The 22,985-nt window shown below is 32.3% G+C and overlaps 1 protein-coding gene, 1 long non-coding RNA gene and 2 pseudogenes across 3 annotated transcripts; 1 reads left to right on the top strand and 3 right to left on the bottom strand.

Moving 5' to 3' along the window:
• The first annotated feature begins 295 nt into the window (after nucleotides 1-295).
• LOC146933129 (uncharacterized) lies at nucleotides 296-1,047 on the top strand. The gene is made up of 2 exons (XM_085704861.1): nucleotides 296-442; nucleotides 518-1,047. Exons 1-2 carry the CDS (start codon nucleotides 296-298, stop codon nucleotides 944-946), a joined length of 576 nt encoding a protein of 191 aa, XP_085560987.1. The 3' UTR covers nucleotides 947-1,047.
• LOC146933128 (uncharacterized) lies at nucleotides 1,018-3,343 on the bottom strand (annotated as a pseudogene).
• Nucleotides 3,344-8,348: 5,005 nt separating this feature from the next.
• LOC146933127 (uncharacterized) lies at nucleotides 8,349-10,505 on the bottom strand. Its single transcript, XR_015007375.1, has 2 exons — nucleotides 9,102-10,505; nucleotides 8,349-8,685 (listed from the first exon to the last, which is right to left on the bottom strand). It is a non-coding gene; the product is annotated as an uncharacterized LOC146933127 (long non-coding RNA).
• Nucleotides 10,506-11,553: 1,048 nt separating this feature from the next.
• On the bottom strand, nucleotides 11,554-13,884 carry LOC146933126 (DNA-directed RNA polymerase III subunit RPC8-like; annotated as a pseudogene). Its single transcript, XR_015007373.1, has 4 exons — nucleotides 13,644-13,884; nucleotides 13,446-13,541; nucleotides 13,250-13,337; nucleotides 11,554-11,693 (listed from the first exon to the last, which is right to left on the bottom strand). The product of XR_015007373.1 is annotated as a DNA-directed RNA polymerase III subunit RPC8-like (transcript).
• Between the last annotated feature and the right edge of the window lie 9,101 nt (nucleotides 13,885-22,985).

Here is a 22,985-nt window from a genome sequence, read left to right as displayed (position 1 = left end):
CCTGCCACGTGTGTATTTGTATGCCACATCACTATTTCCCCTTTTTTAATTAAAATCATTTTAATTATTAATAAAAACATTAAAAATTTTATTTTTTTTAAAAATCCATTCCCTTTATCTTTGTTCTCCATTTCCGTATCCTTCATTATCGTCTTCTTCCTCCTCCATTTCCCTTTTCCTCTTCGATTGCAAATCCAAATCTCGTAATCCTCTTCAATCTCTTCAATTTTGGTTGTGAACCTCACGAATTTCCTTGCGATTTCTTATTTGCGATTTTCGTTTTTTAGGGTTTGACATGGCTGGAAGCAAAGCATCATCAATTGGGAACTCAGATGGAAGAACATCACCGAAATGTGGGTGCAATAGGTTTATGCGATTGTGGGTATCAAACACAGATGAAAACCCAAAGAGGAAATTTTGGAGGTGCTGTAATTTTTGGGAGGTAATAATTTTTGATGTTTTTTGATTTTGTTTTCCTCTTCTTGTCTTATAAATATGCTGTAATTATTTGGTGTAGAATGAAGATCATTGTAATTTGTTCATATGGGATGATGAGTTAGAGACACCAAGAATGAAAGCCCTGTTGAAAAGATTGGCTGCAAAGAACAGGGACAGTGAACTTGGTTCTACATTGCATAACTCAGAAGGTTCAAATGGCTACGATGTTGGAAGCAGCAATATGGTGAATGTGGCTGGTAGGAATGATGGTTGCAAGAACTGTGCAAGGCTATCTGAATTTCTAAGGGTTTTTGGCAAGGAAATTGGAGAGGAAGTTGGAAAAGAAGTTGGAAAGGAATTAGGCAAGGTATATGGGACTAATAGGGCCACAACGAAGCACCTAAAAACAAAGAAGAAGTTGCAATATGAAAGAAGCAAAAGCTTTGGCCTACTTGTTTTATTAGTGTTGTCATGGATTTTCTTCTTGGTTGTTTTCAAGTTTATGTAATCTGTTGAAATGTAATGTGTTGAAAGATGAACTTTAGAACATCTATAACTAGTATGATGTAATGCTTGGTATTAATGAATGAAGTATTTTGATTTGTTACATTCTGGTTTAACTTTGGCGTCAGTAACATCATGATTTACTACAAAATAGTTAGCAACACTTTTAATAGTGCATAAAGTCATTACAAAATACTTAGCACCACTGTTAATTGTGCTTAAAGTCATTACAAAATACTTAGCACCACTGTTAATTATGCTTAATGTCATTACAAAATACTTAGCACCATTGAGCATCCTTGGCCCATTGAGCATCTTTGGTCCTTTGAACATCTTTGGGCCATTGATCATCCTTGGTCCTTTGAACATCTTTGGTCCAGGTGCAGCAGCAGGTAACTCAGTTGCAGCAGCAGGTAACTCAGTTGCAGCTGCAGACACATTAACTTCAGTTGCTGCAGCAGCAGACATATGAGATTGATCAGATTGATCAGTTTTAGCAGCAGAAATACGGATTTCAGGAATGGATGCAAACAGTGCATCAGGAATGTCATCAAACACATCTTCAATTGATTCCAAACCATTTTGAGCAGTATCTTGCTTCTACAAAATAGTAAGAACACAACATATGTTAAGTCTTGAAACACACTATCAGAGTTATCAGAGTTATCAGAGTAATGGATATGAAGTGCTAAGAAATTACCTGTCTTTTAGCAGGGTTATCAGAGTTGTCCCTTTCAGTAGTATGTGCATCATTTTCACCACTTTCATTTGCATGCTCATTTTCACCACTTTCAGTCTGCCTCTTTGGTTTTCTCTATAACAGTTTCATACCATTATCAGATGTGTAAAAAAGTAACAAAGTTAAACAAAGTTACAAAAAGTGAAAAAAATTTACCTGTCTTTTAGCAGCATTTGGATTCTGAATAGTACTTTTACACTTCCTCTTGTTGTGTCCAAACTGGTCACATTTCGTACACCTATAACTCACTCCAGGTCTTCTCATTCTACTGCCAAGCTCATCAACCTCCCTGATCCTCAGTTTTTTGGGTCTTCCAGGTCCTCTTTTGTAGTGTGGTGGCAAAGGTTCTTCTATGTCTACTTCAGGCCACATTTCCATGCCATTGATGGGACTGACTCCAAAACTATAACACTCTATATATTTTTCCCTTGAATAACACTGGTCAACAAAATCTGAAGGGTTTTGCATCCTATAAGATAATGCAGCAACTGCATGTCTACAAGGAATCCCTACCAATTCCCAAAACCCACAAGAACAAGTTCACTTAGCAATATCAACAATAAATTGTTGCTGACCATAATGATGTGTCACTTGCCATTCCTCCCCCATGGACAAATTTGGTGTCCATTGTCCAGACAGAACAACTTCTTTATCTAACCTCTTCCTAGGTATAGGCATGATGTTGTGTTGCCACCTATCTAATTTATTTCTAGCAGTACCAATCCTATTCATTAAGTAAGTCCTAATCCATTCACACATAGACAAAAATGGTTTATCCCTAGCCACTAATATTGTTGCATTAAAGGACTCAGTTAGGTTGTTCATTACTACATCACACTTAGGGTAGTATGAAAAAGCATGCTTACACCAACTTTTAGTAGGATGCAGCATCAACCATTCCCAGGCACCAGCATCAACCTTCTTCAATTCATCCATTTTTGCCTTCCAAGCTTGAAAGTAGGTTGCTTTTGCAGCACCCATCATCAGGTCCCTTATCAAAGTTCCCCCACCAAACTTCTTCTTGAAGTTTGCATATAGATGTCTTAAACAAAGTCTGTGCTCAATTGAATCAAACATTTCTTCAAAAACAGACATTAATCCCTATAACAATTAAAACACAGTTAAGTTAGTAAAACTCACAAAATTACAAACAGTTAAAAATCACAATTAATATTGATATACCTTCTGTTGATCTGATATTAAGACATATCTTTTATCATTCCCTATGTCATTCATCAACAGCTCCATAAACCATTTCCAGCTTGCCTTACTTTCTACTTCAACAACACCAAATGCCAGTGGAAAATACTGGTCATTGGGGTCCCTTCCAACAGCTAGCAGAAGTTGTCCACCATATTTAGTCTTCAAGTGGCACCCATCAACCCCCACAAAAGGTCTACATGCAGCTTTGAATCCCCTCTTGCATCCATCAAAGGAAAAGTAGAAAGACCCAAATCTTGGCTGAAGTGTAGGACCAAGTCTTTCAACATTTACCTTAGCAGTGTTACCAGGACAAACCCTTGTTAGCTCAGCAGCATATCTCCAGACCATGCTATACTGCCTGTCAGCATCCCCTTCAACAATCTTCTGTGCTATCTGCTTTGCCTTCCATGCCCTTCCTTTTGTAAGATCTACTGAGTGGTTGGTCCTCATATCATTCATGATGTCTTTGATTGTGACTTTCTCAGTTGTTTGAAGTTTGTTAACAACAGCAAAGTTTGCAACCCACTTAGACTTGGCAGATCTGTTTTTTGTAACCCTCCCACACGTGTGGTCCTTTACATAGCTTTTAATTCGGTAAGTGTGACTGTAACCGACTTTAGAACAAAGACATAAATACCCAGACTTCTTTTTCTCCCCTTCCTCTCTTTTTTCTCCTTTTTTCAAAGCATCTACCTTACACACAGTCCTTACCCTATAACTCTCATTTTTTTTCAAAGCTAATTTGATACCCATTTAGTACATTCCACTCTATCATTGTGTAACACCCCGTTTTCCCAACATAAAAATTTCATTTAAAATCAGAGTATTTAATTCATAACGGAATGCCACACACTACTTTAACATCTCAAAAACAGATAGTAATAATTATCCTTCAAATTCAACATCATGAAAATCTTAAACTGTTGCAGCGGAAAATAGTTCAACATTTAAAAGTCTTGCCACGCAGGCCTTATTGGAAAATCTCATAAATTAGTTCATAAAAGAGACACGTAAGGAATAGAAGTAAAAGCAAGCCCCCATCCCGTTACGTATCAGAGCACCTAGACACCAAGTGAAGAGTCCACTCATGAACGCCTCTAATCTTTATTACCTGCACATTACCCACGGTCGAGGCAACATATACGCAGAAGGGGTGAGATTTCATAATCAATACCTTAAGCATATAATCCAATAAAATGCATTTAACAACTTAAACATTAATAACATATCAACAATTAACAATTAGCATATTTTTCATTTCATAACAAATACAATCATCAAATACCATTACTAATTTTCATCGCAAATCATAATCAACTTAACACTCAACTTGACGACGCAACTCATCTTTGACCATGCAACTCTATCAACTCAACAACAACTTGACAACATAACTCATCTTTGACCATGCAACTCTATCAACTCAACAACAACTTGACAACTTAAACAACATGAAACTTCTTGATATGCAAATGCATGTGGTACCATTCAACAACAAAATGAGCATAATAGGCTCTTCAACGTGTGAGCACAAAGGATGCCGGGCCTAAAGCCCCCAACTTTAATGAGCACAAAGGCTGCCGGGCCTAAAGCCCCCAACTTTAATAAGCACAAAGGCTGCCGGTCCTAAAGCCCCCAACTTTAATGAGCACAAAGGCTGCCGGGCCTAAAGCCCCCAACTTTAATGAGTATGCAATGAACTCAAACTTCCAACAACTTAGACAACAACATGAACAACTCAAACGACTCATAATCATGGACAACTTCTTAAATTCCAACAACATAGACCGACTCATGCAACATCAAGACACTAACAGTCAATAGCAGGAAACAGCATCAAGATACAACATTTAATAACACTTGAATGCGTTAACATCATCTAAGGAATGAATTACATCCACATAAGTATCATAAAGCATCATAATAACATTCATGCAACAACACTACTAATCTCAGTCACCTAACAGACTTCTGGAGCTTATGAAAGTATCCTAAACAGCTCTCTTACTTACTTCTAAGGTCAACTCAAGACTACAAGTGCGAAAGGATCGCATCGGGACAATTTTGGGCAACTGACAGCCTAATTCGCAGTGGCGAGTAATTCTACTCGCAGTGGCGAGCTCAAAGGTATGGCTCGCAGTTGCGAGCGATGTTACTCGCAGTTGCGAGTGTCTTGGGGTAGCTCGCAGTTGCGAGTGTTCTTGCTCGCAGGTGCGAGCGATGAATGTCAGTACGGCCAGAAACCTAAAAATTCCAACTTTTCACTTAATCTCCTAATTCTAACCTAAATTCAACATCTAATTATCATCTTATGGTATATCTAAGTTCTGTACACTAATTTAGCATCAACCTAACATCTTTTCATGATTCAATCATCAAATTCGGTCTTAAACCTAATTCCCAATTCTCACCAAAACTTAATCTAATCATGCTAAATTCATCCTATAGAATCATACTCTTAATAATATTGAAAATTAGTCTCACCCTTACCTGGTTTTGATGAAATCGCAGCTCTCCCTCTAGTTCTCCTCTTTTCGGACTTTTCTCACTTTTCTCCAAAAGCGTTTCACGTAAAAAAACGTTTCTAACTTATGTTTGCCCTATTTATCTTTTCGTATTACTCTTCTCACCTCTAAACTTACTCTTTACACATCACATCCCAACTTCTAATATTTTTATTTTAATTATCATATCTTATTTTATGTAATAATAAAATAAGTCATAACAACATAACAACTTCACAACATCAATATACTTCACGTCATTCTAGGAAATCACATAATTTATCTATAAATCATGCAAACTATTTAAATTCTTAAATCATATAAATATATATATATATATATATATAAATAAATATATAAATCCTCATTAAATTAAGTAAATAATTAAGACGGGCGTTACACATTGCATCCTTGAACTCTCTTAATGAATTAAATTCCATACCTAATCTAAACTCATAGTCCTTGTTTAATTGCTCCTTTCTAAACTTTTCATACCTAATTCCTCCCTCATGGTCAGAATCATCTGGATTTGAGCTATCTAACTCCTCACTAAAGTATTCCTCAATTGGTTCCACCATAGGAGCCTTACCCTTTCCCTTACTTAAGTTTTGCTTCTTGTCTGGTTCAACCAAAGGAGCCTTACCTCTACTGTAGAGACTAGTACCTGACTTCTTCATATTGCCTATTAACAACTTCTCTACAGGGACTTCTTCATTTTCAGCAACATCAAACCCATCATCTAGTGCAGTAGCTCTCTCATTTTCACTGCCATCTAGCTCCACATCATCACTGCTATAACCACTATCCTCCACATCAGAGTTGAACTTCATATCAAAACAAACAGGTTCCCTGAATTCCAAATCTCTTTCCAAGACATGTTGTTGATTGTGCTCTAAATATAAATGCCCATCAACTTCATCACCAATAGCCCTTATAGCAACCTCTTCAGCATAATGATCAACATAAATTTGAAAAAACTTACCATCTTTCCCATCAACTGCACCCCAAATCCTGTAGTGTTGTTTATCATATCCCCAACCAGTTACAATCTCATCAATAGCATCCATACCCCAGGTCTGTAAGTCTATATCACTTACTATTGTTTGCTTTCCACCTCTATAGAACAAGACATCATCCCTAACAAATTCACCACCGTGATGAAAGACACAGTTGAACAAGAGTTTATCCTTCAAAAAACATAGACCAATCACAGTTAGACACGTGTAAGTGTGGACCCCACACACATACCCCACACACAGTCAGCAAAGAAATTTACTCTCTTAGGAATAAAAAACCCTACACGACAACACCCTACAAGACAAAAATCTATGCACATATATGATTTTTAAAGCCATTAACAGGACCACAACATCTAAAAACAACCATCTTTGTTTAAATCCATGCAAATATATGTTTTTTAAAGCATTCAAACAAAGAAGAAGGATAAAGAGAAAGAAAGAAACTTACTGAAGCGTTTCCACCTTCTTTGTTCATTTTCGCATCCGCTACGACCCTCTTTCCTCCGTCTTCCATGCTTATATTCTTCTTCGTGTTCTTCTTCTTCGCGTCGTTCCCGATCTTATTCCCGTTCTTCCGATTATTCTTTTCCGTACCAACATTCTTCTTCTTCGCGTTCTTCATGTTCTTCGAGTTCGTCATCTTCTTCTGGGTTTCGATTTCGATTCAATTCCGATTTTGAGAGATTGTTGAGTATGGGTTTAGAAAATGGAAGATGAAAGTGTGAAGTGTGAAGTGTGAAGTGTGAAGTGTTGTTTTGTTAGGGTTGAAAACGGAACAAAGGAAGTGACTTTCTATTTTCTCTGATTTTTGTTTTTAAAAAAAATAAATTTTTTAATGTTTTTATTAATAATTAAAATGATTTTAATTAAAAAAAGGGAAATAGTGATGTGGCATACAAATACACACGTGGCAGGCAAAAAAAAATTAAAAAAAAAAAAAACAAATACCCAGCGTCATGCCACGTCATGCCTCATCCTGCCACGTCATCAGCTGGGGGGTCTCAAATGTGCTCAGGGGGTTTTCGACGGAATCTTTATCTTACAAGGTTGGAATCGAAAGAATCTTTTTTACAGGGGGGAAAACCGGAACTCGCCTATATTACAGGGGGTAAAGACATATTAACCCTAATATAAATGTCATCAAAGAATCCAAGGGATACTGCCAATAAAAAATTCATAGTTACTAAGCAGGGAATATTTTAAAATACATCAAAATTTGATGATCATTGGTATTTTCAGAGGTGGGTGCAGATATTGGATAGCATTGTAACATGATGTATATAGTAGGTTATAGTCACTGTCACAACATGAATACAAAACACAAAATTAGATTGATGGCAACTAGATCTCCTACCCGTGCTGTCGCACGGGTCATTTATAGTGTGTAATAAAATAAAGCAGAATATAACATATAATAAATTGCATGTATAATAATAAAAACATTGAAGAAATAAACATTGAAGAGATAATAAAAACTCAATATCATATATAAGACAGCAACAACAAAAATTGTCAAAGATGACATTATTTTTACATCTAGATCATTTTCAATGTTCATACATTTTAGATTAGGTACGTAACAGATTATTTTTAGAACCAAATAGGTGTGTATTCTTATAATTTTAATGAAATTTATGCCTTTTAAAAGTCTATTTATCATTATATGCAAGCCTAATATTATTATTTTTTCTAAATATATTTGCCATAAGTTGATAAACCAACTTGATATAGATGAAAGTAATTTACAAAGATAATAGGACACTGGTTTAGTAAAAACGTTCTTGACTTGAGAATTATCATTATACAATCCAAGAAACACCATTTCAATAATTTGAGAAAAGCAAGTAACAAATATTAACTCAGAATGCAAATTATCTTTGCATTTCAACGGTAAGTTAAACTTCCCAACACAACGATTAAGCTATAAGATCTCAAACATCCTTAGAACCAAGTAAGCACAATATTTGAAATTATAATAAGTGATCAGATTATTGTTTAAACCTTATATGATAAACTCAAAGTGTGTATCAAATACTGCAAAAAATACATAGTTTTTTACATAGTCACAGCTCATTGCACAATTCAGTTTTCCAGCTTTATATCCGGTCCCGGCCAAGCGATGCCGATAGATTATGTTGACTGCCTTTAGATTCCACTTAGAGACCTTGGCCTTAATTAACCATTCTATGATCTCATCTTCAGAACCCTCAAGTACTTGAATTAGTAAAAGATCACATGGATAATCAATTTGACATGCAGAAATTGCCTGCGCATACACCTGATAAAGCCAAATTGTGCAAAATGAACAAAATATAAACTCCATATTTTGCCAATGTCATTGATTGCTTATAATAGTTGAAAATTCATTAAACAACTCAACATCAAATGGAAACTCATCTACAGCTGCTACAATATTATTTATCTTCTTTAATCACTAAGAAGCTATGTGTATTACAGAAACCTAAAGTAATGATATCTATAATCTACATCAATACAATGCTAATTCAAGCTTTAGCACAGGGAAAGTATTTGTGTTTCTAAGTCTAAGAGGTTGCAGATAATTCTCAATGGAGTTAAAATCTTAAAAGTATAATGTTTCAAGTATCCTCTTAAGACATCTGTGAAATCAACGTTCGACTTAAACAAATTAATTAACACTATTGCACAGAAACTTGCTGGTAACTTAGACATCACCTCTTAGCACAAATGAAACACAGAAGTTTGGTGACATACCTCTTTCTCATTGCACATTGGAATTTGAACCAAAACCATTGAATAAATGCATACAGATCCTTCAACATCATCAACCTTGAATGGATCCCTGTTAATCCTTGGCTTAACCTTCTTAAATTTGACACCCCAGACAAAGAAGCATACGGTCCACAAATTGGATAAGAAACAAAACCATACAAAATCCAAGCAACATAGGCCATTTTGAAAGAGCCTGAATGGGTGGAGCAATGTAGTCAGCATGAAACTGACTTCTCTCTCCAGCGAGAATTTTATGAACCAATGTCAACGATTTAAATTCAGTTCAATTATAAATTTAGCTGAGAATAAGATTGTAGACCGCAACAAAGCTATAAATAGAATACATAAGCCTACTCAGATGCAAAGTAAAATAACAAAACATGTTCCTTACACTATACATAAAACTTTTTAGAACACCCTTTTAGAGAGAATTTTTTTTAGGTGGCTTGAATAAATGAATTTGCAAAGTAAATATAGATTTTTAATAGCCCAGAAAAGTCTTCAATCAATTTCACATGAGCCAACATAGAATAAACTTATGAAGATAAAGATCAATGACATTGAAAAATGTTAGTGGCTATAAAAAAGCCTACAGGACTATGGTTCAATGACATTCAAAAGTTTCTAATGATGGCTATTTTATGTATAAAGGCACATGCCACTTGTTAGAATATACTGTAGCATTTGTTTGAACTGAAGAGACACAACTTTGAAACACTCTACAACAAAAACTTCCCTTAATTGCTTTCGGTGCCACAACTTTCCCAAAGGAACTCCATATAGTCACATTGCAATCTATCTTAATTCTCATTAGGAATTCAGTATATAAAACAAATAGAAGAATATTAACTTTCCCATCAGTATTAGCATCCATTCCAAAGACCAGAAAAAACTCAAATCAACAAATCATTGATTTACATTCTACAAAATAAAAAATAGAAAAGGAAGAGTAAGGTGAGAAATTATAATCTGTCAAATGCATCAAATACGTTGATTTGAATAAAGAGAACTCATCGGTATTGGTATCCATTCAAAAGACCAGAAATAACTCAAATTAACTTATTGTTTTCTATTCTACAAAATAAAAAATAGAAGAGGAAGAGTAAGAGTAAGAAATTAAAATCTGTCAAAAGCACCAAATAAGCCTACATAGCTTAATGCAATCTAAATCATTAGTCCATGTTTGCCAGAGTAATTTTTTATAATCATTAGTAGATTAAATATAAAATGAGGCTAAGTAAGAAGAGTTTACCTGCATCAATATTTGATTCAAGAACAATAGGACCATTTATAACAAAGATTTAACAATTACTACCTTCAAATATGTTCACACTTCACATAGTTATGATAAATGTCTAGAAGATTACATCCAATACCTTTGTATTTTAGTTACAGGCTTTCACTGAATCTCTCGTATTTTTAAATTTTAATGATAGAACATATGCAATAACAGGACATATTATGCACATATTGTTGCATGCTTGAGAAACATGTGTTGATAGTAGAGATAAAATGTAGAATGATATAAAATTTAAAATGAACACGTGAACATTATGTTTTAAAAGAAACCTTCTCAACCTTATGTTTAGCTTTGAATGCTAAAAACTAAATAAACATGCATCTGCATACTCATATAAAAGCTTCATATGATTTTTGCTGCAATTGCAAACCTTAATAATTTTGGAATAGCATATGTACAATTGAATAAAAGTTATTTCAAGATCATTAGCTCCCTAAGATTATCTTCAAGATTTTACAAAATCATAACAGATGCAGTTTCCAAATACGGGAATAAAGTTGTAAATATATAAAGTAGACGTATATACTTTTTTATTTAATTTTTGTTGGAGTTGCAAGTTGCAACCAACACTATTGCATGTAATTAAACAAAATAGCAAATCTAAAAGTATTAAAACCTTTCTAGTCAGAGAATTCAAATAGAAGTTTAACCTCAAATACAAACATAATATGATAGTTATCATCACAAAAAAAAAACGTTAAGAAATAAAATCAATTATTGAGAGATTCCCCAGGAAAGAACTTCATTACCTGGCTCCCTACAACACTCACCTACCAGCTGTTGTAGCACTGCCACAATGTCCCCATCTCCCAAATACATATCAGCTACTAAGAATCTAAAAAGAATCACTACATAATTAGTGTCCAATTCCTTACAACTAAAAAGCATCTAAAATGAATGAAACTAAGAAGAAAAAAAATCAATTCTTTACATAATTAGTGTCTCAACCCCTAATTTGAAAATTCATAAACTGTAAAATCAACAAACCAATAAAAAACAAATGATTTAGTTACTCTCAATTTCACAACAAACCATTTAATACCATAGGAGAAGCAGATTTAAGCATACCTTAACGGTCGAAATCGAATCATCACTGAAATGGGTCGCCACTACAACTTTGAGTTATTGATCTGCCACCAAGTTCAAAGCCAGTCAAGTTACAGAAGCAAAAAAGATGGAAAACCCGCTACAGCTTAGGTACTCCAAAAAGTCATGATGGCAAATGCTTCTCTACACTGCAATCAGACATCGGAAGAAGATGATGGGTCACGAACAGTCCAAAAGTGGGGAACATTAGTAGTTTGATGAAATTCCACCATGTTATAGCGCCACTATAATGTGTAAGCCGTGCACTCTTATGAACCTCGCCACTACTTTTCTAATAAGTTAGTTTCTAACAATATTGATAGTGTAGGCTAAACTAACATTTCAATTTCAATTGATATTGTAGCATCATTAATGATTAATTAATATAGTTAACAATGTAGGCTAAGCTAACATTTCAATTTCAATGTTTGATGTTGATTCATATACAGGGAGAAAACCCCAGATAGGCACATACAAACCAGAAACCAAAAAAAATCTACAATCATCACTAATTTTAGCTTAAAAAAAATGAAGAAGTTATAACTCAAAATTCCAATTGGATATTCTGAAAAACATCTTGATGCAATGGGAGTGTTCCTGATGTGTTGTGTGTTCTTTTTAACATAAAATTTCCAAATTACTTCAAATGTATTTTAGTTTAACTTCACATTCAGCTAAAAGTTTGGTTGAATCATTTTATCAAACAGAAAACATGCAATGTATCATTAGGCACAAAAAAAAGCAAAATCAAAACGAAACGAAAACAACACAATTCAATACATAAAATCACTTCAACTCAACCATTTTTTTCAACATGAAAAAAATAGGTAAAAGAAAGAAATCAAGGCATTTTAACATTGAGTATACCTTCGACAGCGACGGAGGACAAAGATGCGAAACCGGTGAGACAAACAACGATGAACGGTGATCAGAGCAAACCAAATCGAGGTAGGTGATTCACCGAATTGAGTTAGGGTTTTGAGAGAAAACTGAATGGAGGTAAAATTGAAGGAGAGAAGACGTTAGAATAGATGCCTATGACGCTGCCGGAAGAAGGAGGTGATGCCATCAGAGGAAGGTGGCGAGATTACCTGTGAGGAGGAAAACGGCGGTGCATGAATGGGAAATCAGATTCTCAATGACAAAATCAGAGTTGACTGGTAATAGGATTGTTAGTTTGCACGGTTTATCGGTAATAGGAACAGTGTGTATGTTACCAATGCAATTGTGATTTAAAATTGAAAGAAGACTGTGTTTATTGAGAACATATGGATTGTGTGGAGATCAACACAGATACATCTAATGGCCAGAACAGTTTGAAGCCAAAACCATAAGGATTAGGGTTGGCACAAATTGTTAGCAATGTTATTCATATTAGAAATAAGTATGGTTCAACTTGCAGGGTCATACACTCACACTATTCATGTCTGGAAACTCGATAGGATTTGAGTTTAAACTATTTAGCATTGACCCGTTGAGTTTTGAATGAATCTCCAAATTCCAATAAAATTGGGGTAAGAAAGTAGTAGTATGGGCTGAGTGCATGACAAATTTTATTCTTCTCATCAGAAACTAACTTAAAAATGGATACCTAATGAGTAGTATGAAAGAAATCTTATTTTTTGTTTCAACAAGATGGGCTCAATCAATTGATTGGGTAAAATCTTGTACCTATCAAGGAACAAACTGAAAATTGAATACATACAGTGTATGCCATCAGCATCGGATGAAATAAGTTTTGCAGTAATAACCTCCCCCGTAAATGGACGAAACATGATCAAATTAAATACCACCTGCCAGAAATTCCAGAATACAGTTATTGCATATTATTGCATAGTCAAAAATAATCACAGAACCTTCTGCATCAAACTACAAAACATTTCCAACCCATAAACTCATACCATGTAAGTCGGAGCACCTTTGCCAGGGAAGATAGACCCGCCTTCGATGGATATGATATCTTAAGTAGATATGCAAAGGCCCAAGTTTGCAATAACCTAACATAATTACAAAAACGCACAATGAAGCTAGCTGAAATAAGTCAAAAAAATTACATATAATGGATCATAAGGGAAATAAAAATGTTAACAACATAAAACCTTATCCAAGAAAAGCCTCTCAAGCTCTTTCTGTATGGCTTCTCGAATGGGAAGAGCAAGAAGAGAAGGAGGCAAGGACAATTTATGCTCAATCTTACTGAGATAGAACATTGAGCCTAAACCCTGTTATAGATTGCTAAGATTCAGAAGAAATACAACTACATGAGAAAGTGTTAGTGGCTTTGACCAATAGAACTTCAATAACAAAGTGAATACAAAGTTCTTCTGATTCAAATATAGTTGCATTTATGCTGCACAGAAAAGTGACTTTTAACAGGTTTAAAATGGGGGAATATATGAACTGAAACAAAAATGTTAGTATGTTTTTTAGGAGTGGCCATATATACAAAACATAATCAAAGAAACCAACACGTTTCACAAATTTAGCAAAACAAAATAATATGGTTTAAATATGACTTTAGTCCTGGCAATTATGGTGTGTTTTTGGTTTTAGTCCCTACGTTTTTGTTTAGATTCAAACTATGCAAATTGAAAATATACTGCTTTTAGTCTAGTACATTACAATAAAATCACATCATGTGCCCCAATAATCTAATGTAAGGACTAAAACCAAAAAAATTCTATGATTACAGGGACTAAAATCATATATAAACCAAATAATAAATTAGTGATAAATTAGACAACAAGATTCCAAGTAATAAAGATGCCAAATAATCAAAATGTAAGTAAGATTCTTGCACAATTTTAACTTATTACATTCTCACATATACACAAACACAAATATTAACCGTCGTTACCACATACACACAAACACAAAAGGAAAATTCCTCAAATTCTGAAAAGCAAAAATAAATATCAAGATACTCATTCTCAATGGTATCCTTATTGCTAATGGGAAGATGATTTGGTATGTAAACGCATTTAAATACAGGACACAAGAATAATAATTCAGATAAAAAGTGATTAGAATGGATAAGACGAGAAAAAGAGAGTAAAACGCAATTAGGTCGTTTCAAAAAGATGAGAACTTCAGCATTCATGTCTTTCAAATAAGAATCATGATTCATGCGATTCATGCATGATAAAGGGATTATCAAAAGAAAAAACTCGAACATTTAAACTAACAAAAATATATATTTTTTATCAAGAATGCAATGACATAAAACATACCTTGTGTGAGAACTGCGGCAGCGCAAGAAACGGCGTCGCGTAGACAAGACGGCTTTTAGGGGTTCTATTTCATTTTTTTAGGGGTTCTATTTCTTTCTTTTTTTTTAGGGGTTCTATTTCATTTTTTAAATCCCAAACTTTCACACATGTTTTTTTAGGAGTATTTTCAAATATATATTTTTGGTTATAATTTTAAGGCTTAAATATGTGATTCGTCCATGCAAATAGGGGTCGCTTAAAATTTCGTCCCTGCAATCGCTAATCCTTTTTTTTGCCCCTGCAAAGTTTAATCAGTTAAAAATTCGTCCTTTGACCCAGTTAATCACTGCCACGTCAGCAATTTACAAAAATGGCATGGGAATTGACGAAAATACCCCTGGCTTATTTTGAGGACGTCGTGGTTGATAGTCTGCTTGTACAATTTTGGACAATGTCACAAAACATCTTAAAGAGAATGATCTAGTCCGCGACTCAACCTAATAATCTCTTCGGTTAAAGAAAATATTTTTAACTAATTTTGACTACTATTCCAACAATTTTTTCACTAATAAAAATTTTATTTTCATAATCCACCTAACAAGTTTATGAATAATACACAAAAACTTATTTATTTGCATAAGTTCATTTACTTAAACTCAAAAATAAACCTTTTCAAACCGTTTGGTGCGCAGGATAACATAGATAGGATATGATATAATGATCCTATCCTAATGAAATCTATTGTTTGATGCACTAATAAGAAAGGATAAATTAAATCTATTTATAATCTTATCCTACCCAACCTTGTTATTCATATCCTTGATTTTTGGTACGTTAGCAACGTGATAACATAAAACTATCATAGGCACATTCTTTGTTTCTTCCAAACTCCATGTTCGATTCCCGCAACATGCTTTTTGCGATTGTTTCCAACTATTTCATTCCAATAAAAATTTCCATTTCTTTTTGCGTTGCTTTCGTGGTTGCAATTCAACTTTTTTCTAATATTTTTTCTTGCATTTTGTGATTCGATTTTTTCCCAAGCCCAATCATTTGTCTTGCTTCTGCTACTTGCTATTTATTTATTTATTCTTTTACGTAATTGCATATGTTAATTTTTTTTTAAGAAAGATATGTTTATTATTATGTGATTGAATATTTTAATTTTTATTAGTACAGGTTTTTTTTTTTTTTTGCAATTATATGAAACTATCATTATTTTCTTATTGTCAATTAAAAATATGAAAATTATTTTATTTTCTTCATAGAAAGTATGAATTTGTTTCACAAGGATAACTTTGTAATTTAAATAGAATATATTTTTTATCATACAATAGCAATTGTGCACAAACGCATGATAGAATAAAATAGTGCTATCATCTTTTTATCAAATGTGCACCAAACACATGATAGGATAAATGTTTATCATGTTACTATCATATCTTATCCTTATATATCTTCTTATCCTATCATGTCTTTATCATATCATGTGCACCAAACGGATTTTAGTGTTGAATATGTAAATGCCTTAGTGTTGAAATATGTAAATGCCTTAGTGTTGAATTTTTTAGGGAGAATTTTTTAATTTATTGTGACTCTACTAGACTTGAGGAATTAAATTTCTACGGTCAACAGAAGTTTTTTTTTAATTACTTTACGTGGTTTTGTCAAACAAAGAAACTCTAGGCGGCATGGTTTATTGTTCTTTTCAGTATTAGTGACATATTGAGGAGTGAGGACAAACATGAAGTGATGAATATTTAATTTGTTTTCTTCCTATTGCAAGACCCATATGTGCTCCACATTGTTGGAGACATGCATTATATCGATTATGTGTATATTAAATGTCAAATAGATACATTATGTATGCATGAATCTGTTTTGGCATCTGGTGTGTTTCTGTACATGTCATTAGTTAGTTAATTGATACATAATTTTAAATTATTTTCATATACATTAACACAGATTTGATTGAGGCGAATCTCTATTATATACATTTGCCTTAATTTTTTTGAAGAGTACACATGGCATCTTCAAATTTCTCTTCTCATTTAATGCTTTTTCATCAACCAATCAAAATAGATCATGACTCATTTATTTTTTTATTAGCCAATCAAAATTGATCATGACATGATTTTTTTTCCTATATATAGACAAATTGTTTTTCATTATTTTCATCTACCTCTTCCTTCTCATAAAAAAAACCACTTTCAACCACATTATCTTTTCTTTTATTTGTTTATTTTCTATTTTTTTATTGTTTTACTGTTTGATTAACATTTCTTATTCTTATGTTACTTTTTATTGTGATTTTGTGTGTGTGAAGAATATTGTGATTTCTTATATTGTTGTTTTCTTATTCAAAATTGGTGTTTATATGTTCTTTGTCTTTGACCGAATTCTTATTTTGGACTTAGAAGTCTATCAAGAGAAAAGAAGAAATGCATCACATATCAATTAGAATATATATGAAGTATTTATTTTTATGTAGTATTTGTTTTTGGAAATGATGTTTATCAGTTTGATTGATTATTGATATTTTATTGTTATAGAGCTATGATCAAGGTCATGTATAACATAAAGTTTTTGCCTTTTTCCAAACATCATGCCTTGAACTTGAGGAATCCATGTTTCGTCTATCAATATACGTATGCTTGAACATAGTACCTAAAAAACTAAGCAAGTAGCAAATCTATAACCTTCACTTTTTTTAGATAACTGAGGAGATGGGAGGTCAAATCGAAAACACACTAACTCATGGAGATGGGAGCAAATGAGAGAAAGAGGACCAAAACTTAGACTTGACGGCAGCATGGTCATCGCGTGACCACCTTAACTTAATCAATATCATCATTTGATTAAAATCAATCAATGGCTAAAATTTGGCATCAAATTAACTTTGACATTTTATTGTCATTTAATCCTAACTCATTTTTATATATTGATTGAGGGTATTTCTGTGATAAAAAAAATTATGCCACTATTCCCTACTTCTAAAAAAAAAAATCATGCCACTATCCCCTAAAAAAAAAAAATTGAACATGCAAGAATTTTGTTTTGAATGAAAATGATATGCATTGATTTTAGTTTCTTTTTGAAGAAATGCATTGATTTTAGTTGATTACGTAACATGCATGGTCAAAAATAATTCATAACACATTTATCTTCAATTCCTTAATGGTGATCATCATTTACCTTCAATTCATTTTCCTCTAAAAAATAATTCCTTCAACATGATAAATGGATGATTTGCGTTTTTAATACTATGTTTAATGTTCAATAATCTGCTAGCCTTTTTCCCTATAATAGTCGATCCATCTTACATCATTTTCACTTGCTTATTCATTTCGTACGATCTTATTACCTTTAAAAAAATTGCAATGGTACCATACACATGTTTCATTTCCGTTGTTTCTAAATATGAATTAACCATGAGAACATATATTACGAGAATGACATTCTGATATGAGAATAGTGAGAATGAATAAGAGCCATGAGATTAAAAAGCATTGGTTGAGATTAAAACATTTCTAAATGAGTTATTTGTCATTGATATCATTATATAATTATGTTGTATCATTAGTATTCCTTTTTGAACATTCCTAAAATATAATTCTGAATCCTCATTAATCAAACTTCATAGAACATTTGCTTAAAAAAAACGCTTCTTAGAACATATCTTTTTTTATAAAAAAAAAACCTAGAACAGTGAAATGAGTATCAACCTTCTTCCTCATGGATCAAACTGGATCACGACAAAATAGAATTAAAAAATGGTTACAAAAGACAACAATTTAGAAGGAAAAAAAATTGAAATCAAAGAAAGGGATGGATGTGTATTTCTATGGTGTGATAAGAACCAAATTCTAAAGGAAACCAATGAAGTATTGATATCTTAAAATGGAAATTAGGAATTTTTCAATGGAGGAGATGAAGACCATGGAGAGAGATGATGACCGAAATAAATGAATAATAATGACATCCTTTTTGAAAAAAGAATATTATTGATACAATAATAATCACAATTATATGACGATGTTAATGACAAATGACTCATTTAGGAATGTTTTAATCTTAACCAATGCTTTTTAATCTCATGGCTCTTATTCATTCTCACTATTCTCATATAAAAATGTCATTCTCATAGTATATGTTCTCAATCAACCATTAACGTTAGAAAAAAAATCATCAACGTAATGTTTGACTTCTCTTGCTTGAAACGGAAATTTTATAACATCAAATAAAATGTATAATTAAATTAAATGAAGGATTAAATGATAATGAAAATTCATGAATGAGTTTGAATGAAAAATAACTGTTAAAATGAAGCTTATAAAAAATATCCAAATAAGAACATTTACATTGGACAAATCATTTTGCTTAGTAATATTTGTTTTTGGTACATTTTAATTAGTATTTTAATCTCAACAAGAGTGCACCAAAGATCTTATACAAATCTTCTTTCATTTTTAATTCCACTAAGATAATAATAATAATAAAAAAAAAGATGTTAACCCTTTACCGCCGATTAAGGATCCATTTCCTAAAAAAAAATACCCATTTATTACCAAAAAAAAATGGTGAAGAAAAAATATGAAAGTATAAAGTTGATTATTGTTAGTATAATATTACCAAGTTTACTCCCTTAAAAAAAAATTACCAAAAAAGGTAACAATCACATTTGGATTGAATCTATGTGAGATGCACCAAAATATAAAGTTTTTTTTAGTTGTTATTCTTTAAAAAAATTGTAAACAAATAAAAAAAAATAGCTTCATTTTTTTTCAATTAAATCTCTAGATTAAATTAGGAAAGTTTCTTAATGATTTTTTTAAAAAAACTCGGTATCCGACTCAATGACCGATTAAATCCGGTAACCATTCTCATATCCTCTAGAGGGGGCCATTTAAAGGCAAAGCAAACTCTGTACACGCTAGCCTACTCAAATTTGCATAAGAGGATTTGAATTTGATACCTTGACATGATCGCATTTCAAGGTGTAAAGCATACACCACTGGTTCGAATAAATTGTTTAAAAATTATATTTAAAAAGGAATATACTTGAAATGTTCTTGCTAAATTGTGCCTTGACGACATAAGTTAAAAAAGTAAAATTATAATCAAACAAATTAATTTTGTATTGAAAAATTAAATTTCGAACTTTCAAACTAAAAAATACACAACTTCCAAGATTTCATTTCTATTTTTAATTTCTTTATTTGTACTATAAGGATATCTCTATCTCTATCTATATTATATACAAATCTCTTCTTAAAAATCAAATGTAGACATTGCATCTTCATATTCTAATGACCATTAAAGTCTAATTCACCTCATAAAAAATTTACACGTGGGATTTATTTGACAAGACAATGTGTCTATGTAAACATGCATTAATATTTTTATTAGTTACCTTATTTATAAGCGGAAAGTTGTAAAAGTCATATAATGACAAATAAATAATTGAATTTTTTATCACTTACTAATCATGTTTCAAATGCAACCATCAAATTATCATCATTGTTTGATTTCTCAACCAATCAAATGGTGTCATGCACTCTTTGCCTTAACTTTGTACCGATTAGAGTAACTAAATCATCATAGGTTTCAATCATACACGTATTTGTTAACAAGAGCAAAATCTTAAATGTTTTTCTGCTCAACTTTAAACTAGCATGTTGAAGTGACATTTTTTCTTGAGCTTTAATTTTTATTTATTTTTTCCATTTCTCAAATCTGAAACGTACCATTGATGTCATTACAAGGACCATTGAATTGCTTCTAAAATGCAAGGACCATTGAGTACGAGTATATGATATAACATAAAGATTTCGTGTAACATCCCAATTTGAGTATTAAGAATTTAAAACTTTTTCAACTCAAACGGAGTTTTACTTTAAGATTTCAGCTTAAAACTTCATATAAATGACTTTGAATAACTTTATCTATAAGAAAGATTTACAAAATATTTACATTTACATAAAAGACACCTTTAAAAATACAGCGGATAATGAGACCCTAAACTAAACTCTACTGTGATATGTCCTCTGGTCATACTTTGAAAATTACTTATACCTGTATGTGGGTTGATAGTGGTTTGATGGATGGAGGTTTACGATCCTCTTTCATAAAAAAGAGAAAGAAAATTAGAGAAAGAAAGAATATAAAAAAGAAATTTAAAGATAATAGAAATGATAAGGGAAAAAAGTAGTGTGTGTTTTGTCCATTGAAGTGTTAGGAATAGAGCGAATTACTGATAATTTTATGGGATAGTTGAAGGAGTTGAAGATTTATCAGTAATTATTTCACGCAAAAAGAGAATCGATTAATAAAGGTTAGTTAAGTTTTTTGTCCCTATAAATATTTACAGTTTTGTTTTTAGTCCCTACAAAATAAAATCACACTTTTTAGTCCATGTGACATTTTCCTTTAGCATTTTAGGGACCAAAAATGTTGATGGAAATTTTTTACAGGGACTAAAAATGCTTATGGAAAATTTTATAAGGACTAAAAATGCTAATGGAAAATTTTATAGGGACTAAAAAGTGTGATTTTATTTTGTAGGGACTAAAATCAAAATTTTGAATATTTATAGTGACCATTTACTTAATTAACCCATTAAAAAAATATCACATCATTTTTAAATGTCTGATAAGCATGTAATTTGTTAACTTAACATAACACGTCTACATTTTTCTATTACTAGATCCCACCAAAGACCAAAAGTGAAGGTATTTAAAATAGTAGAGATTGGATAATTTTTTTCTTTCATGAAAGTGAGCATCTAAAAACTTATATTTAATATAATAAAATTAAACTAATGACATCCAAAAACTAAAAAAAATAGTTCATCATAGTGTTTGGAGTTTTGAGTGAGCTTATAATGGATTGATCATCACATTTGACCAAGAGAAACCCCAAAAATGAGATTGGCATCACATCTTCACATAAAACCTGAAAGACATTATGTATATTGGTCATCTCACATTCATGTTTCTCGATATATACTTTTGCTTCCAATATAGAAGTTTAACTCACACATGACACATCAACATATCTCTATTTTGTGTGAGACAATCCGTATTTCTGATCTGGTGAGAGAGCCAAATAAGATCGGAGGCATAACATGTTAAAAAATGTGGGTTGGTTGTGGTTTTATAGAGAAATGTTTTTGTTCCTTTCTTTCATGAGAAAGGAGAAAGTATATTAGAAAAAGAAAGAAGACGAAAAAGGAATTTAAACATGAGAGAAATGAAAAGGGAAACAAGTAAGGAGTGATTGTTTTTCTCTAAGAGTATAAAGTATATAACGAGTTACTGGTAATTTTATACATTTATTGAAGGAGATAAGAATTAATGTATAATGATTTTACCAAAATATTAGACTCATTAAAAAAAAAAGTCACGACAATTTAAAATGACTAATAAACATATATGCATTTTTTATCTCACCAGAACACATCTACATTTTACTATTGTCAGATCTTACCAAAGATCAAAAGTGAATGAATCGGATATAACAGAGGTTGAATAATTTTTAGACATTTGAAAACTAAAATTTAAGATAAAAAAATTAAACAAAACGACATTAATAAACTAACAAATAAAATTATCACAACGTTGGAACTTCTGTGAGAGTCTAAATTGAGTTGTATGATCACATTAAGCTAAGTGCAATCACACGAGTGAGATTAACATCACACCTTCATCCAAAGTCCCAAGGCATTACGACATGGATCATCTTATTTATATGTTGCTCACATCTACTCTTGCATACAATGTGAAATTTTAACTTTCACTTAACACATTAACATCTCTCCATTAAGTGTCAGACTCTCCGTGTTCGTGATCCACCACCTAGAACACTCCCGCTCCCCTACAACGTTGAACCAGGATATCATACCACAATTGGACTTTCTAGAGGAGCCAACACTAATGTGGATTGACACATCGAAGAAAGGACAACCACACAGTGAAAATGAGACTACAATTTCATCAAAAAATTTAAGGCTTAAGTATGATTTTTTCACTCTTTTGATGTTCAACCTGCACTCTTTCATCTAATGTTGAACTTTAACTGACTTTTACTACATCACAATATCATCTCATTTATGTTTGACGGAATTCTAGCCTGTACTTGGCACGGGTGTCCATGCTAGTTCTAATTATATGCATTATGCAACACTTATTCATAAGTGCTGCATGTGCCTCATTTCTCTTTACTGTTGGATTG

The sequence above is a fragment of the Medicago sativa genome, chromosome 4 (assembly GCF_051527215.1).
Source record: "Medicago sativa cultivar Bolivia chromosome 4, Bolivia_mono, whole genome shotgun sequence".
In the NCBI taxonomy this organism is placed as follows: Eukaryota; Viridiplantae; Streptophyta; class Magnoliopsida; order Fabales; family Fabaceae; genus Medicago; species Medicago sativa.
Note: the sequence above shows the minus strand (reverse complement) of the source record. Positions and strands in the feature narration are given on the sequence as shown.

Excerpts from the sequence above, each read along its gene's own strand:
- LOC146933129 (XM_085704861.1), top strand. The coding sequence starts at position 296 with ATGGCTGGAAGCAAAGCATCATCAATTGGGAACTCAGATGGAAGAACA. Across the intron at positions 443-517 it reads GGTGCTGTAATTTTTGGGAG|AATGAAGATCATTGTAATTT; the intron begins GTAATAATTTTT and ends TATTTGGTGTAG.